Consider the following 18,121-nt stretch of genomic DNA (forward strand, 5'->3'; position numbering starts at 1 on the left):
GTACCCCAAGGCTCCTCCGTGAGCCCAACCCTCTATAATATGTATGTATGTATGTATTGCCAATCGTCATAGCATGACCTCAACATAGTGTCCATGACGATACATAACTAATTCTCTCCCTCACTGACGAACCATCAACAGCCAATAACTTCCACAACGGAATGAGAGCAGTTGCTGAGAGGATGAAAAACATCTGCCTCAAGCTCAACTCAGACAAGACTAAGATCCTCATCCTGGGTCCCACGCCCTCTGCTTGGGACGGCTCCTGGTGGTTAGCTACCATTGGAAGCACCACCCCTAACGCCACCCACCAACTATGCACACAACCTGGGCATCATCCATGGACTCCACACCGTCCATAACCCACCAAGTCAATACCCTATCATCATGCTTCCACACTTTTTGCCTCTCCTAGAAGATCTTCAAGTGGATCCCCACAGAGGCAAGAAGGATGGTCACCCATACACTCGTCAGCAGCAAACTCGACTACGACAATGCTCGCTATGCTGAAATCACAAAGAAGCTCCACGAAAGACATAACTCCGAACACAGCATCCAGACTCATCCAAGACATCCCCTGCCACCTCCACCCTGACCCCTTATTTCTATCTTCAGCCCCTGAGGTCCTGTCTGATAACACAAAATCAGAGCCACAACTTTCTAGTCAGGTTGTGGCCAGCCAATTACAGCGCTTCTATTCACATGCACATTCGTGAACATTCACGAACATCTGCGATTTAATTGCGGCCAGAGATATACAAATTTATTTTCCCTTTAGTATGTCCAAAACTACTGGACAGATATTCACCAAATAAGCAAAAGCTAGCTCTCTGCCAAATTTGGTGTAATTATATCTAGCAGTTCGGGCTGCAGTCATGTCTGAAGATCCTACGAGAATTACCTTCGGAATCAACTTTTTTTTTTATCCCACTCCCACCCCTTTTTCTCAGCCCCCCCCCCCCACTTGACAGATCACTCGAACCTTGCCAAGGGCAACAAGAATCACCAGAAGACTTTTTTGATAAATTTCTTGGAGATTCGGCAAACGGTGCCAAAGATATAGGCAAGTCAAAAAACGCATTTTCTGTGGAAACATGGTCCTAACGAGAACTACCTACTGGTGACTGCCAGCAGGAAATATACATACATACTCCTATACATGCATGTACACACTAAAATATCCTTTCAGGCCTAGAGATCTGCATAAATTATGCATAAAAGGAGTAGAGCACTCTAGGTGGAGGGCAGCCCTAAAAAAGGGACCCACCCAAACTTGAGAGAAACAAAAACAGAAGTTAAAGTAACGTTTTAACTAGGTGGATTTCTCAATGTCAACGTTTTGAACTAAAAAAGAACCACCAAAATTCAGCAGTTATAGTTAGCAACACTGTTACCTGTGACACCATCATGCACTGCATCTCAACTCAGATAGGAAACCGCTCATGACATGTACTATGACAATTTGTGACATCACTGATGACATCATGCACTAAGTGTGCTAGTTTGTTTTATAGTTTACATAGTGGCGGGTAACTACAATAATACATTTTAACCCACTTTGCACAGCCCGAGTCTAGCAAATGGTTGTGTTTACAAAACACGAGTTTCTAATGTACCATAGTTATCAAGAGGTACAGAACAGGTTTTAATTGTTTGCACTCGAGAGGAAGTAAGTGTGCAAGCATCAGTTGACATGTATTCATCATGCTCCACTCAACTTTTTGGATCTGCATAAAGTTTCCAACAGGAGAAAGATTCTACAAAGTAGATGCTAAATTTTGTAGGCAGCTTTGAGTGACTGGAGAATTTTGTCAGCATGATAATTTATACAGAAGACTGTGTGCACCAGGTACTAAAATATGTACATGTGCTTGTTTTGCTTCGGAAGATGGCCTATCTGTACTTATCACAATAAGTATCTAACACACTTCAGCTCAAAAACACGGAACACAATATACATTCCTACTAATGGAATGCATAGAGAACTAATTTACCTTTTTTACTATACACAATCCAGCAAGATAGTAAGGGTCCAAGCTAAGTTAAAAGGAGTTTAAAATGAGTTAAAAATGATAAACATTTGTTTTCTTCACAGTAGTTATCCCTTAGACATCTCCTCTCCAAATCTATGGGGACAGCATGCCTTTCTGATGCCCCCTTATGTAGCATTTTTACCTCATTTCCACAACACCTTAAATTATTCAGAGTAAACAGTAATGGCGGTCAGTTCATTTCTAACATTCCAACAGCCTGCCAATAAGTGCTCACTGAGTCACTCGGGAGCCTCTTGCGCCCATAAGAGCATGAAGGCTCAAAGGAAAAACCGGCCCCTCCACCAATAACATAAAAAGCACAATCTGAGTACTAAGATCTAGTTTCTCGTCTGATTTGGTGGCAGTTTTGGCCATACACCTGCCTACTGCTGTCTAAGGAAAATACATAGGGATTATATGTTTTGGACCCCTCCTTTTGTTCTCAGCCTCTGCTTGAGAGATCACCCCGAACCTTCCAGGAAAGAGCAGAGCTATATGATTTTTTTAAAAAAAAAACAAAATTGTGACGATTTGTCAAATGGGGAAACCAAACCAAAAAACACTCCATCTATGTAAAAGCAGACCTAACTAGAACTACATAGTGGCAACCACCACTAGGAGATATATATGGAAAATGTCACTTACCCAGTGTACATCTGATCTGTTAACACAAAACAAAGGGCAGATCAGGCATCCAAATCCCAACACTCAATCTAGCGATTTGGCTCCTGAGGTCATAGAATTTGGGTATCTACAACTACCAACTGAATGTATGGAAGTAATTAAGCAAGCAAGAAAACCCACTACCAGCCATCAAACATATATATATAAACCTAGATGTGTGTGTGTGTGTGTGTGTGTGTGTGTGTGTGTGTGTGGGTATGTATATATATATATATATATATATATACACATCCATATACACATATATATATATACATATACATACATATATACATACATACATACATATACATACATATATATACATATATATACATACACAAACACAAATATACAAAGATATATATATATACACATACAAAGATATATATACATACATACATATACAAAGATATATATACACATACACACACAACTACACTTCAAAACCCCACCAAAAATGAACAAACAGTAACAGCCAAATGAATCTGACCTTGAGGTAAGATTACATCACAAACCTCTTTAACATACTAGCATAGTATTTATACCATCTGCTTTCTCATCATTGCTGGTAAACCCTCTGTCCCATCCTAACCTTGTACACCACTCCCCTCACCAAAACACAACCAGATTGTATAAAGCTATCTTGCTCTTATTGCTAGAAAAGACAAATATAAAAAGGGATCAGATTTATCATTGGTGACAAGGTCAGACATTTCAACATTTTTTTTGTAAGTACGTAATATTCCTCTAAGTTGCAGACCAATATGCAGAGCAAAATTAACATGTTTAATACAATACATTATGTTCCATCATCAAAAAGCATTGATAAGACAATTTGATATGTTGCCAATCCTTTCACCATAAAACAAACTCATTGAAGAGTATGTATAAGTCTACATACCTTTATTTGGATCTGGACTTGGGATCTTCTCCATTTTCACAATTTCCTCTTTCTTGATGTGATCCTGATGTTTTTCTTCATTGGTATCACTATCCTCCTTTTTCGTTCGATCCTTTTCTTTATGTTTTTTAGATTTCTTTTTGGATTTTTTGTGCAATAGTGAATGCTTTTCATCTGTGGACTTTGTGCACTCCAGTTTGATTGGAATAGGAGAAGGGCTCTTTTCCAAAGAAGTCCTAGAGGTATATTTGTCATGCTGGTCCTCAAAAATGCCACCATTTTGGCTAAAACTGTCCACGGGTAGATCTTGCGTTCCTCGACCTTCAGGTGTACTGGGGGAATTGGAGTTAGAATTTATAGTCTGTGGAGGATTCGAAGCTGGTAGGCGTGCAGGAGGAAGCGGTGGAGGAGCAGGGGCAGCAGCAGGAGGAGGAGGTGGAGGAGCAGCAACTACAGGTTTGTCACTGGAGGAATTTAAATGACCATTTAAAGTTGGTTGAACTCTATTAGTAAGATGAGATATTCGAGGCTTTTTATGTACTAAGGGATCAATGAAATCTGTATCTGAAGGCCGTTTCTGAAATTACAAAATACAAATTAGGAATCCATATTTTTGCACTAACTACCTTCTTATGTAATACCGTTACATCCAAGAATCAAATACACTGCTGCTATATAACACCTGATGAATTATCACTCCATAAATAAACCACTGGTTATGCTCCAAAGCTATGGTCATAAGCACACCTTACCGTAAAGTGGTCATTAAATTGGACATAAAATACAGTGGATACTAGTTCTTAACTTTATGATGCAGCTTGCAGTCAATTTCAGTATCAGTTTTAGGCAACAAACACAACAAAAAAACATGTAGAAGCTGCTTTGTTAGTCCAATTTTATCCATTTACCTTTTGCTTTATTCTGCATTATGGGCTCAAGTGGAACTATGCTCTAGCCAAAACTCAAATTATGACAAGTTGGACCCTCATAAGTAGTGTGCAGCACTTCTACAAAAACACCCTATTTTATGTTACTGTGAGTTAGAATCACAGTGTGAGTATGCCAAAGCAGCTGCACATCATGGCTACAATTCTATGTAACCAACTCGTTTTTGCAGTAGATCAAGTTCCACTTGGAAATCAGGAAAAAATAGTTATGTGGTCAATGAAGCAACAGAATTTTTTTTTACAAAACCTTGGTTATATATACACTACTCATAAAAAGTTTAACTCCTCCTGCTAATTTAGTGCAAAGCTCTAAATAAACACCAGTATTTTGGGGTAGACCACTCACAAAGTGTGTTTAGGCTATTCAAAAGGAAGCCACACAACCACTATGGATGAATACTGCTCCAAACATCACCTGACAATTTTCCAGTCATAAGTAGGTGTTGCATATGTAAACCATTAAGAGTAAGGAAAGAGCATTAACACAAGGGTGCTACCCTGGTACACTTTTTAATCTATGGTTTCTGTGAGTACTGCATCAAGGCAGTATAGAATCAGTGCTAATGGTTACTTAAGAGTACCGTGGAAGGAGGGTCTCATCAAGCTTCCTTAAAGTTAAGATGTCTACCAAAAGCGCCCATCTGTGCAATTGTTATTTACATAATGACATGTAGTAAATCCCTTGGTAGCGGTAAACTACTGGAGTATTCAACATCCCCTTAGCAATAACCAGCAAACTACACAAGATAAAAATGTGTTCGGTAGACAATGAAAATCAGATGTGGGAGCAGTGCAGAGTAGGGATTAAGAAAAGTTCAGCAGGTGAATTACATGTTCATGACAAGGAAAGTCTATAAAGCAAAACTGAATTTCAATTCCTCAATATAAGAGGTGTGCTTGAAGGGCATCCCACACTGTCGATCCTTCACTGAACTGCATCTGGATATGCAGACAGAAAAAAGTGTTGGATTAATTCCCTGGGTGGGTGACAACCATGGAAGGCACTGCAGAGCTAGCCAAGAAAAAGACCATGAAAAATGTTGCACAAGACATGTGGCTTATCTATCAGATTACTAATGTGTCTGGCATTACAAACTGATTTTCAGTTTATACCTTGCTGGTCTCTAAACCTATAGTTTGAAGAACTATGCTTTGGGAAATTACAGTAATCCAGGAGGGCTGCTGAACTTGACTGAGTCAGCAGAAAACGGTTCCAGATACTTTCTTGCAGCACAGAACAGCACGGCCACACCACCCACCCCATATTGCTAACCTACTTAAACATTTGGTCTTTTATATGATCATTTTATGGTATATCACTGAAATATGTAAGAAAACCAGGACATGCTCGGTCATAGTTAGGAAGGAGGTATTTTTGTTTAACATTCAGAAATGTAGCTTTCATCACTTAGCAGGGAATCTTGAACTACAAGTTGCTTTATTTATTCTGTTCTTAGACATGCTGATAACTGAAAAAACAGCAGTCACCGAAACCTCCAATATGGGACCTATAACACTGTCCAGACCAGTGATTCTGAACCTTTGAGTTCTGTGGGCCTCCAGGGAATCATTATTGGAAACTGGGGATGCCAGTCCATACAATTTCTATGATTTAAACCTCAACAAAGGCATAAAACTATAGAAATAAATATATGTCATACAACTACACACATTAGGGAATATTTTCTTTAATTCACAAAAATTCACTCAAACTCAATGGAAAGTAGCATTCAAACAGTAGAGCAACAGCTAACTACTACCTGTGGAACAGGCTCTATGGTACTAACTGATGAAACTGCTTTCACTTAAATTTCTATTAGCAGCAAAAGTGCTCTGCAAGAAGGCTAAGACACATCTCTGCAGAGCTTAAGTAGTAACTAGTCACCGAACATCCTGCTATCGGCATACACTGAACTGAATTTGCCAAACATCTTCGAGGGTACTTACCAGCCAGATCACAATACTTTAAAAACGTAAGCTACATGACTGGTATTAGTTCATTTCACTGTGAATATATAGAGTGACGAGAAAGAATTTGACAAAGGTCACATAATTGCTTTTATGTGTAATAAGGAAAATGCCCCATATGAACAACAAATTTGGAGGGGGTAAAATGGAAGGGTGCCCTATATGGTAATGATAGGATATGACATGTAAGAATTGGGCACGTAAAGGTGGAATGCTATGGAGTAGTACTGTACCCAACCTTTGACCTGGGAGAGAGACTATAAATTGAAAGATAACCCAAAAGAACCTGCAGTCCCACATGTTTAAAACATGTCTGTAGTGTAGAGTTTTACTCGTAAACAGCATGATACATGTAAACTAACTACAACGTTGACAGTCCATTTCATACCAAATTAAATGGTTTCAAATGTTGAGGACTTTTATATAGGATAAGGTGCTTATTAGTCCTTCCAAAATTTTAGTTAATTAAAAATCTTGTTTGCCAAAGTAAGTCAGATGACAGGCTCCCCTTTGCGGCAAAGGTCCTTCCTTTTCATTAGCGAGATAAAACATTAATTTTTATGACCACAAAAACTACCAAGATTGATCTGCAGAGACAGAGGCTAGAATACATTTCCAAAATGGCAAAAAAATGAGAAAAAAGTAACATGTTATTTTAAAAAAGTGAAACCAGTTTTAAATACTACTGATTTAATTACTATCAGGATTCATAAAATACCTGTGAAGGAGAAGTAGATGCAGGATCCTTAACAGAAGTTTGAGGAGGTGAGTCAGACTGACCAGTATTGGAGGCATTCTGGGACGGATTTTGTTTCCTGATAAGGAATTGTAAAATAGGGAAAGAGAAAAAAAAGTATTTTACCAAAAATCTTTGCTAAAAATGAATATATATATATATATATATATATATATATTGAAAATGTCACTTACCCAGTGTACATCTGTTCGTGGCATCAGTCGCAGTAGATTCGCATGTTCTGCAATAGCTCGCCATCTGGTGTTGGGCCGGAGTGTTACAAGTTGTTTTTCTTCGAAGAAGTCTTTCGAGTCACGGGACCGAGTGACTCCTCCTTTTGTCTCCATTGCGCATGGGCGTCGACTCCATCTTCGATTGTTTTTCCCCGCAGAGGGTGAGGTAGGAGTTGAATTGTAGTAATAGTGCCCATGCAATGGAGTGAGTAAGTATGCACCTATTTAAGGTTGAGATGATACATATATAAATAATTGAAGGTAACTTCCAAACTGCTACAGGCTCCCGGGGAGGCGGGTGGGCACATGCGAATCTACTGCGACTGATGCCACGAACAGATGTACACTGGGTAAGTGACATTTTCAGTTCGATGGCATCTGTCGCTGTAGATACGCATGTTCTGCAATAGACTAGTAAGCAGTTATTTCCCCAAAAGCGGTGGATCAGCCTGTAGGAGTGGAAGTAGTCTGAAATAATGTCCTTAATACAGCTTGACCTACTGTGGCTTGTTGTGCGGATAACACGTCTACACAGTAGTGCTTGGTGAATGTGTGAGGCGTAGACCATGTGGCTGCCTTACATATTTCTTGCATTGGGATGTTTCCTAGAAAGGCCATGGTAGCACCTTTCTTTCTGGTTGAGTGTGCCCTTGGTGTAATGGGCAGCTGTCGTTTAGCTTTAAGGTAGCAGATTTGGATGCATTTAACTATCCATCTGGCTATACCTTGTTTTGAAATTGGGTTTCCTGCATGAGGTTTTTGAAATGCAATAAAGAGTTGTTTAGTCTTTCTGATGTTCTTTGTTCTGTCAATGTAATACATTAATGCTCTTTTGACATCTAATGTATGTAGTGCCCTTTCAGCTACGGTATCTGGCTGTGGAAAGAACACTGGAAGTTCCACTGTTTGATTTAGATGGAACGGTGAAATAACCTTTGGCAAAAATTTAGGATTGGTCCTTAGGACGACTATTTTTGTGTAGTTGTATAAAAGGTTCCTGTATAGTAAACGCCTGAATCTCGCTTACTCTTCTCAGGGAAGTAATGGCGATGAGAAATGCCACCTTCCAGGTTAGGAACTGTATGTCGCAGGAGTGCATGGGTTCAAAAGGTGGACCCATAAGTCTAGTTAGGACAACATTTAGGTTCCATGAAGGAACAGGTAGTGTTCTTGGTGGTATAATTCTCCTAAGGCCCTCCATGAATGCTTTAATGACTGGTATTTTATATAGGGAAGTTGAATAGGTAGTCTGCAGGTATGCAGATATTGCTGCAAGGTGAATCTTAATGGAAGAGAAAGCTAGGTTAGATTTTTGTAAGTGAAGCAAGTAACCCACTACATGTTCTGGAGTTGTGTGTAATGGTTGTATTTGATTAATATGGCAGTAGCAAACAAACCTCTTCCATTTACTTGCATAGCAGTGCCTGGTGGATGGCCTTCTTGCTTGTTTTATGACTTCCATACATTCTTGGGTAAGTTGTAAGTGTCCGAATTCTAGGATTTCAGGAGCCAGATTGCTAGATTCAGCGATGCTGGATCTGGGTGTCTGATCTTTTGGTTGTGCTGTGTCAACAGATCTGGCCTGTTGGGCAATTTGATGCAGGGTACCACTGATAGGTCTAGCAGCGTTGTGTACCAGGGTTGCCTTGCCCAAGTTGGTGCTATCAATATGAGTTTGAGTTTGCTTTGACTGAGTTTGTTTACCAGGTAAGGAAGGAGAGGGAGAGGAGGAAAAGCGTAAGCAAATATCCCTGACCAGTTCATCCATAGGGCATTGCCTTGGGATTGTTTGTGTGGGTATCTGGATGCGAAGTTTTGGCATTTTGCGTTCTCCCTTGTCGCAAACAAGTCTATCTGAGGTGTTCCCCAGAGTTTGAAATAAGTGTTCAGTATTTGGGGGTGAATTTCCCATTCGTGGACCTGTTGGTGATCTCGAGAGAGATTGTCTGCGAGTTGATTTTGTATCCCTGGTATAAACTGTGCAATTAGGCGAATTTGGTTGTGAATTGCCCAATGCCAAATTTTTTGTGCTAGCAGGCTTAACTGCGTGGAGTGCGTCCCTCCCTGCTTGTTTAGATAATACATTGTTGTCATGTTGTCTGTTTTGACGAGAATGTATTTGTGAACTATTATTGGTTGGAAAGCTTTTAGTGCTTGAAAAACTGCTAGAAGTTCTAGGTGATTGATATGCAGTTTTGTTTGATGTACGTTCCATTGTCCTTGTATGCTGTGTTGATTGAGGTGTGCTCCCCACCCTGTCATGGAAGCATCTGTTATTACGTATTGTGGCACTGGGTCTTGGAAAGGCCGCCCCTTGTTTAAATTTATGTTGTTCCACCACAGAAGCGAGAGGTAAGTTTGGCGGTCTATTAACACCAGATCTAGAAGGTGACCCTGTGCTTGAGACCACTGTGATGCTAGGCATTGTTGTAAGGGCCTCATGTGCAGTCTTGCGTTTGGGACAATGGCTATGCATGATGACATCATGCCTAGGAGTTGTAATACCATCTTTGCCTGTATCTTTTGTGTTGGATACATGCGTTGTATGATGGTGTTGAAATTTTGAATTCTTTGTGGACTTGGAGTGGCTACTCCTTTTGATGTGTCTATTATGGCTCCCAGGTATTGTTGTACCTTGCGTGGCAGGATTTTGTGAAATTGACGGTGAACCCTAGTTTGAAGAGGGTTTGTATGATATGATTTGTGTGATTTGAGCACTCTATTAACGAATGGGCCTTGATTAGCCAGTCGTCTAGATATGGGAACACATGTATTTGCTGCCTTCTTATGTGTGCTGCGACCACTGCTAGACATTTGGTAAAGACTCTTGGTGCGGTTGTTAATCCGAAAGGCAGTACCTTGAATTGGTAATGTATTCCTTTGAATACAAACCTTAGGTATTTCCTGTGCGATGGGTGTATTGGTATATGGAAATAAGCATCCTTGAGGTCTAAAGTTGCCATGTAGTCGTGCAGTTTTAGCAATGGCAATACTTCTTGTAGTGTGACCATGTGGAAGTGGTCTGATTTGATGAAAGTGTTCACTACTCTGAGGTCTAGGATTGGTCTCAGCGTTTTGTCCTTCTTTGGTATCAGAAAGTACAGTGAGTAAACTCCTGTGTTTATTTGTGTGTTTGGCACTAATTCGATTGCATTCTTTTGCAATAGTGCCTGCACTTCTATCTCCAGGAGATTGGAATGGTGTGTTGTTAAATTTTGTGCTTTTGGTGGTATGTTTGGAGGGAATTGTAGAAATTCTATGCAATAACCATGTTGGATAATTGCTAGAACCCAAGTGTCTGTAGTGATTTCCTCCCATGCTTTGTAATAATGACCTATTCTTCCCCCCACTGGTGTTGTGTGGAGGGGGTGAGTGACATGTGAGTCATTGTTTAGTAGTAGGGGTTTTGGGGCTTTGAAATCTCCCTCTATTTCTAGGGAATTGCCCTCCTCTATATTGTCCCCGAAAACCTCCTCTATACTGTCCCTGGTAAGTGGACGGTGTTGCTTGTGAGGTGCTGGCTTGTGTGCTTTGACCCCGAAACCCCCCTCGAAAGGGCGTTTTACGGAATGTGCTGTAATTCCCTCTGCTCTGCGGGGAGTAGAGTGCGCCCATGGCTTTGGCAGTGTCTGTATCTTTTTTGAGTTTCTCAATCGCTGTGTCCACTTCTGGACCGAACAGTTCTTTTTCATTAAAAGGCATATTGAGAACTGCTTGTTGAATCTCTGGTTTAAATCCAGACGTTCGGAGCCATGCATGCCTTCTGATAGTTACAGATGTATTAATTGTCCGTGCAGCTGTATCTGCAGCGTCCATGGAGGAACGTATCTGGTTGTTGGAGATGGTCTGTCCCTCCTCAACCACTTGTTTTGCCCTATTTTGGAAGTCTTTGGGCAGATGTTCAATGAGATGTTGCATCTCGTCCCAGTGGGCTCTGTCATAGCGCGCAAGTAGTGCCTGGGAGTTCGCGATGCGCCACTGGTTTGCAGCTTGTGCTGCGACTCTCTTACCAGCTGCATCGAACTTGCGGCTTTCTTTATCTGGGGGTGGTGCATCTCCAGATGTGTGAGAGTTGGCCCTTTTCCTAGCTGCTCCTACAACAACAGAGTCTGGTGGCAGCTGTGTTGTGATGAAAACCGGGTCCGTAGGAGGCGGCTTATACTTTTTTTCCACCCTTGGTGTGATTGCCCTACTTTTGACCGGGTCCTTAAATATGTCTTTTGCGTGCCGGAGCATACCAGGGAGCATAGGCAGGCTTTGGTAGGAGCTGTGGGTGGAGGAGAGTGTGTTGAACAAGAAATCATCCTCGACCTGTTCTGAGTGGAGGCTTACGTTGTGAAATTGTGCTGCTCTAGCCACCACCTGAGAGTACGCGGTGCTGTCTTCTGGTGGAGATGGTTTTGTAGGGTATGCCTCTGGGCTGTTATCTGACACTGGGGCGTCGTATAGGTCCCATGCGTCCTGATCTTGGTCACCCTGGCTCATGGTGGTGTGAGCTGGGGAGTGTGATGGCGTTTGTGCTGGTGAAACGTTAATCACGGGCGGAGGAGAGGGTGGTGGTGTAACTCTTTTCACCACTTTTGGTTGTGGTGCTTGTTCCGTCTGGAACTCCAACCTTCTCTTTCTCCTAATGGGGGGAAGGGTGCTTATTTTTCCTGTTCCCTGCTGAATGAAGATACGCTTTTGCGTATGGTCCACATCAGTTGCTTGTAGCTCTTCCTCAAACCTATGCTTTTGCATTTGGGAGGTTAGCGAGTGCTCTTCTGTATAAGAGCCTGAAGCTGGGTCGCTTGCAGTTTGTTTCGGCATCGAAACTTTGTCTGCGTGTTTTTTCGGCTCAGAGGTGACTTTTTTCCTTTTCGGGGCCGAAACCTCTCGGCGTCGATCTGTTTCGGTGCCGCTGTCTCGGCGTCGAGACGTGTCCACACCGGCATCTCGGTGTCGAGGCTTGTCTCCAGCACTTTCTCGGTCCCGAGAAGGCTGCGTGCCGGTGTCTCGACCGGAGTCGGACGATCTCGGCACTGTTTGGGCCTTTTTCGGTGCCGACGGTCGGTCACCGAATTTATGGGTCGAGCCATGGCCTGGTGGCAGTGGCGTCCCCTGGGCCTTGTAAATGTTTCTTTGTGTGGTTTTCGACGTCTTACTCACGGTTTGTGTATCGTCGAATCCTTCGGAGTCCGAGTCTTGGATCGAGAAGGTACCTTCCTCTTCTTGTTCCTCGAACTCCCGTTGGGCTGTCGGTGCGGACGCCATTTGAAGTCTTCTGGCTCGACGGTCTCGGAGTGTTTTTCGGGACCGGAACGCACGACAGGCCTCGCAGGTGTCTTCGCTGTGCTCAGGTGACAGGCACAGGTTGCAGACCAAGTGTTGGTCTGTGTAGGGGTATTTATTGTGGCATTTGGGGCAGAAACGGAACGGGGTCCGTTCCATCGGCGTTCTTCAGCACGCGGTCGGGCCGACCAGGCCCCCGACGGAGGATCGAAAAACTACCCCGAAGGGCACCGGAGCTCTTCGATCTTCGATGCGGTGTGGAATCTAAGTACGCCGATCCCGAACGCAACAATACCGACGAAAATCTTCCGAAATTAACTATTTTTTCCGTTCCGAAACTCGGAGCGACAGGAACACGTCCGAACCCGATGGCGGAAAAAAAACAATCGAAGATGGAGTCGACGCCCATGCGCAATGGAGACAAAAGGAGGAGTCACTCGTTCCCGTGACTCGAAAGACTTCTTCGAAGAAAAACAACTTGTAACACTCCGGCCCAACACCAGATGGCGAGCTATTGCAGAACATGCGTATCTACAGCGACAGATGCCATCGAACATATATATATATATATATATATACATATATATATACATTTATATATATATATCTATCTCACAATGCCTACCCTACAGTGTCATTACCAGTCTCATCGTTTACGACCTACCTGGAGAGAACACGATCTAGCAACTGCTTATCTTCTTCCAAGTATCCAGGCCAATCTTTCTGAATTTCTTTAAATACAAAATCCTTTAGCGTGTAAGAGTTGTCCTTTGGGTTTAAATTTGCTACCTATAAATAAGAGACAAGTTTAATTGCCAAAAGGAATGCCAGAAGAGACAGTGGTTTAATAAATGCAATATCAAGAGCAGCACAAAGTAGAATTCCACACTTTATACAGTCCAGGGGTTTCCTTTTATAAATCAACTATGTGTAGGGCTATTAAGTTAAGCATTCACTAGATTGTGACTGCATGTTACCAAGCCCACTTCACTTTGAAAGCACCAATGGAAAGTTAGCGCAAGATGAGTAACAATACCATAATCTCTTAAATCCTCGTGCAAGATGCATCTACCTATTCAGAAGGGTAGAAACTCTTCCATGTGTCGGTATGAACATGGAGCTCAAAAAGTATGTACCAGAATGTGACTCGATTTATAGTACTGTCTTGAGGAAACATACATGTTGAAGTGAAAACAAACTATAAAAAAAAAAAAAAAGAAAATTAAAGGCATCCATGGTGACAAAATTGCCCTTAACACGAGATCCATGTGTTGAGCAGCCTAAGGTCTATAACATGGCCAGCGAACACTAGTCTTATGTGGTAATGAAGCAGGCAAGTGACATACACATATCACTAGACCCTACTAGACTAAGCAATTTCATAGGAAATGCACCCATAGGGGCAGTTTGATAAAACAGCCATTTCACCAGCTGCAGAGATATGTATGGTTTTATTTAGCTGGACCGTGTTAACACTTTCGCTCAAGTGAAAGGGCTCTCACTAGCAGCAGCTGATACAAATAAGCCAACATTTCCCCCACACTAAAGAGGCAGTATGAACGAAATACAAAATGACACTGCTCCATAAGGTTGAAATTTAAGTATCTTTGACAGACCCCTGACCACCCAGCTTTTCTCAAGGCTTGCTTTCAACAGACTATAGTAGAATCCTTTCAATAACAGTCAGAACCCTGGTGAAATCCATTTCTCACGCACTATTGCTCATTAGGGCAGACAAGTCAAAGGTGGAATGAGGATGAATACTAAGGTTACAGAAAGTTTACTTTAAAAATGTCTTTCACCTCTTGTCTTCATATTAAAAGGGTCACACCATACTGAAGAGCAGGCAAGAGTTTGGAAGAAATTGAATCCATGCTGGACACTCAACTTTGGGGGCAATTCAATCCACGGGGTTTTACATGAGAACTTATGGTTAAGGGGTGGCTAGACTCTCATAATGGCTTGCACTATTTGTTATGTCCATTCAAGAGACGTACATGAAATTTGGGATGTCTTCATTGGCAGAGGATGATCTTATTTTAATAAGCTGGACTACATTAAGGTGAATGGGTCACTTGTGTGAAATAAGGTTGAGTGAGACCAAAAGTCTACTTCCACATTTAGAACCAGCGTTGCCATGTTTAACAGAAAATCTTTCAGGTTATCTGCAGTTATGCACAACATTTTAAATAGAAAACTGTTGTCATATAATGGGTACTGTAATAAATTTAAAAAAAAAAAAAAAAAAAAACACACACACACACACAGGAGGGGCATTCTCTTTTCCATGAGCAGGAGAAACTTAAACCATGCATTGAAAAGAGTATTCGTTTTTATTGAATTGTGGGCATTGGGTATCACCCCCAGAGAGAAGTAAGCATTTGCAAAGCCAATAGGTCTCACCTTTTGGCTGTCAAAGCAATGCTACGGACACAAAAACACAACCAGGAGCAAAGCCTAGAAGTGCCTCTCTCGCCCCCAAAGAAAAATCAAGTGAATATACTATGCTGATGTGGAGGGATCCAACACAGAATCAGAACACCAAGACCAAAACAAAACATGGAGGAAAGCCATCCAATCAAGAGCAGACAAGTAAGGACAGATAAAAACTAAAGTGATGTGATGTATGTGTCATCATGCATGCTATAGCAGCCCTAGTGTTTCTGTGCACGACAGCAAATATTTTGTTTTTCTTTTAATTTACCATTTCAATATGGTGGATGCCTATATTGGAGCAGTAAAGTTTTTAAAGCGCAAATGTGCCTAAGTGTTTAAAAACTAAAAAAGCAGAGCAGCCCAGCAATATATTACAGAATGTGGTGCTATGTGGTCAAAATTAATTTAAGTACGAGTGTCCAAAGCAAAAAGAGGAGCAACGGTAGAGCAGGGGGATGCGTGGTGGGGTGAAAAAAAAAAAAGCAAAAGGGAGGGAGAAGCCAAAGCCATGGATGAGCTTTGAAGTAGAATACAGTGCACATGGGACGGTTTGGAGGGGGGAGGGAGGAAGGCAAACATCAGAGAGCAAGAAAACACAAGCACCCATGGGGAAACAATGCTGTTTTAAAAGTCATTTAATTAAAGGATGGTAAAAAAGGTTAAGCTCCAGGGGATGGGCAAACCCATGAAGAGGAAGGAAGGACAACCAATAAGATGCAATCAAGGGAGATTGTCAAAAGGAAAGCCAACCAACAGAGGCAATGGTTTAACTCAAAGTCCACTGTAAGTATTGTTACTATCTACAATAAGTCTTTGACAAAAGACAGCTAAAAGCAGTCTCTGAAACTTAAATAGCAAACTAGACTTCAAACACCTTGACGTCAAGATATTGTAGGGCCATTACGACCCAAAGCATGTTGAAATAGCCAAACTGAGTTTAGCCAAACCACATCATGTACCACATCGACAAAAGGCAAACTTCAAGCAAAATCTAGGCTAAAGAGTGAGTATAGACTTGGCATGACTCACCAAGAAATTCAGCATGCAGGTATAGGACTAATATGTAAGCTTCAAGGAACTAGGGATTGACATTTAATCCCCTAATGCTTGAAGGTACTACGAAACATTGCCAAGAGGCCATCAAAATTTCAAGAGCCAGAACCCATTCTGTGTGGAAAGTTGCTGTAAGTCCACAGCAAACACCCTCCTCCTGCGCAAATCAGGAGAGAAATCTGGATTTAATAAAATAACGTTCACAACTTTTAAAACAAAGGACAGGAGTAGAGTTTTAAAGAAAAAAGAAAAAATACAAACTGCTCTCTTCTCTACCAATATCTACATGGAAAAAACAAAAAGGTTGTGACCTCTACAACAGAGGAACGACCAGGGTAGTGAACAACTGAATTCTTTGAGCTGAAAGGAATCCAGGCACTAGCTTAAAGTAGTTGTACTCTGCATTATTTAATTTATAATTTTCAGGGATCCAGTAATGTGTCAAACTTAGCAACGAGTCTCAGGTTAGAATGACCAAGTCACAATGCTCACGCTAGCACTGGCAAACTCTTTCAGCACACAAATTAGTACCTTTGCCTCCTGATCGAATTCCAAATTCTTCCCCCCAGGTTTTCTATGCACTCTACTTGAGGAACAGTGAGTAATGATCACCATTTGTTTGGTGATGCACTACAGAAATAAGTTATTTACCCTCTGTATCGAGTTTTCTGATAGAGACTATCCGACCACAGATTCATCACCTTTTGAATATTCCCCAGATGTCATACCAGATCCAGAAACTTTTCAGCAGTACCTACGTGTGCCAGAAGGTAGTGCCTTGCCGCTCTGACGGGTGCCACCCCCATGCGCAGGCATCAGTTGCTTTCAAGACTGTTTACCACACTCCGAAACGCAAAGCCCAATAAGCAAACTGGTAGGCGGTGTGCAGATTCCTAGACTTAGGATTTACCTTAAGGCTGGAGCCCAATCACAGAATATGGAGGATGGAAGGGTTGGTGGGAAATCTGTAGCTAGATATGGACTATCAGAAATAGTGTTACCAAAAGGTAAGTAACTTGCACTTATAGCTGCAGATTCTTCACCTTTTCAATAGATACCAAAGCAATACATAGTCAGAGGTGGGTCTGTGCAGACTCAAACCAGAAAGAACTGCAGGAGCAAGCGGGCATAACGCTCCTCCCAGTTAGACTGTCCAGGTAATAATGCTTCATGAAAGTATGGAGACGCACTCATGTACCTGCCTGGCAAATGTCTAGGACTGGGACTCTGCATGCCAACGTAGTGGTACCAGCTTTCGGTATGGTAGAATAAGCACAGTCCATCCAGAGGCTGCTTTTTGGCTAATGAGCAAGAGATATTAATGTAGAGCACAGGCCAATGGGAAATGGTTCTCTTCTGTAGTGCCTTGCCCCTTTTCACTCCAGATAACCCCACAAAGAGCTAATCATCCATCTAGTGGTCTTGGTTATGATCTATGTAAAAGCTCAGCACTCTTGGTTTCCAAGTGGTTAAATTTTGCCTCCTCCTTACAGGAATGAGGCGGGGCACAGAATGCCAGCAGAGCGATGGTTTGACCTACGTGAAACTGTGTCACAACTTTTAGCAGGAAGGATGCCTGGGTCCACAGAACCAGTTTGTCTCCAATGAAGGAAGTGTAACATTGATTGACACAGAGCTCAAAGCACAGTGCCGAGGAGATGGCAATGAGGAACACATTCTGGATGTTAAGGAGCTGTAAGGGACAGCAGCCAAGCAGCTCGAAGGAAAAGCACATTAGATGAGTCAGGACTAGATTAAGATCCCATCGGGGCATAAGAAAAGGAGAAATAGAAAACAGGTTGCAGCACCTTCAAAAAGCGCCTCACAACTGGTGACTTAAATAACAAGGGCTGATCTAGAAACCATAAAAAGGACAG

At 41.9% G+C, this 18,121-nt stretch overlaps 1 protein-coding gene across 1 annotated transcript in view; it reads right to left on the reverse strand.

The window, feature by feature from the left end:
* The window catches only part of ELL2 (elongation factor for RNA polymerase II 2), a 238,435-nt gene that overhangs the window by 77,146 nt on the left and 143,168 nt on the right, over nucleotides 1-18,121 (reverse strand). The window contains exons 6-8 of the mRNA XM_069225710.1: nucleotides 13,420-13,544; nucleotides 7,234-7,330; nucleotides 3,601-4,177 (exon numbers count right to left, since the gene is read on the reverse strand). Of these exons, the coding sequence (XP_069081811.1) occupies nucleotides 3,601-4,177; nucleotides 7,234-7,330; nucleotides 13,420-13,544 (799 nt within the window). The remainder of the gene's footprint in view (nucleotides 1-3,600; nucleotides 4,178-7,233; nucleotides 7,331-13,419; nucleotides 13,545-18,121) is intronic.

Source organism: Pleurodeles waltl, chromosome 1_1, assembly GCF_031143425.1.
Source record: "Pleurodeles waltl isolate 20211129_DDA chromosome 1_1, aPleWal1.hap1.20221129, whole genome shotgun sequence".
Classification (NCBI taxonomy): Eukaryota; Metazoa; Chordata; class Amphibia; order Caudata; family Salamandridae; genus Pleurodeles; species Pleurodeles waltl.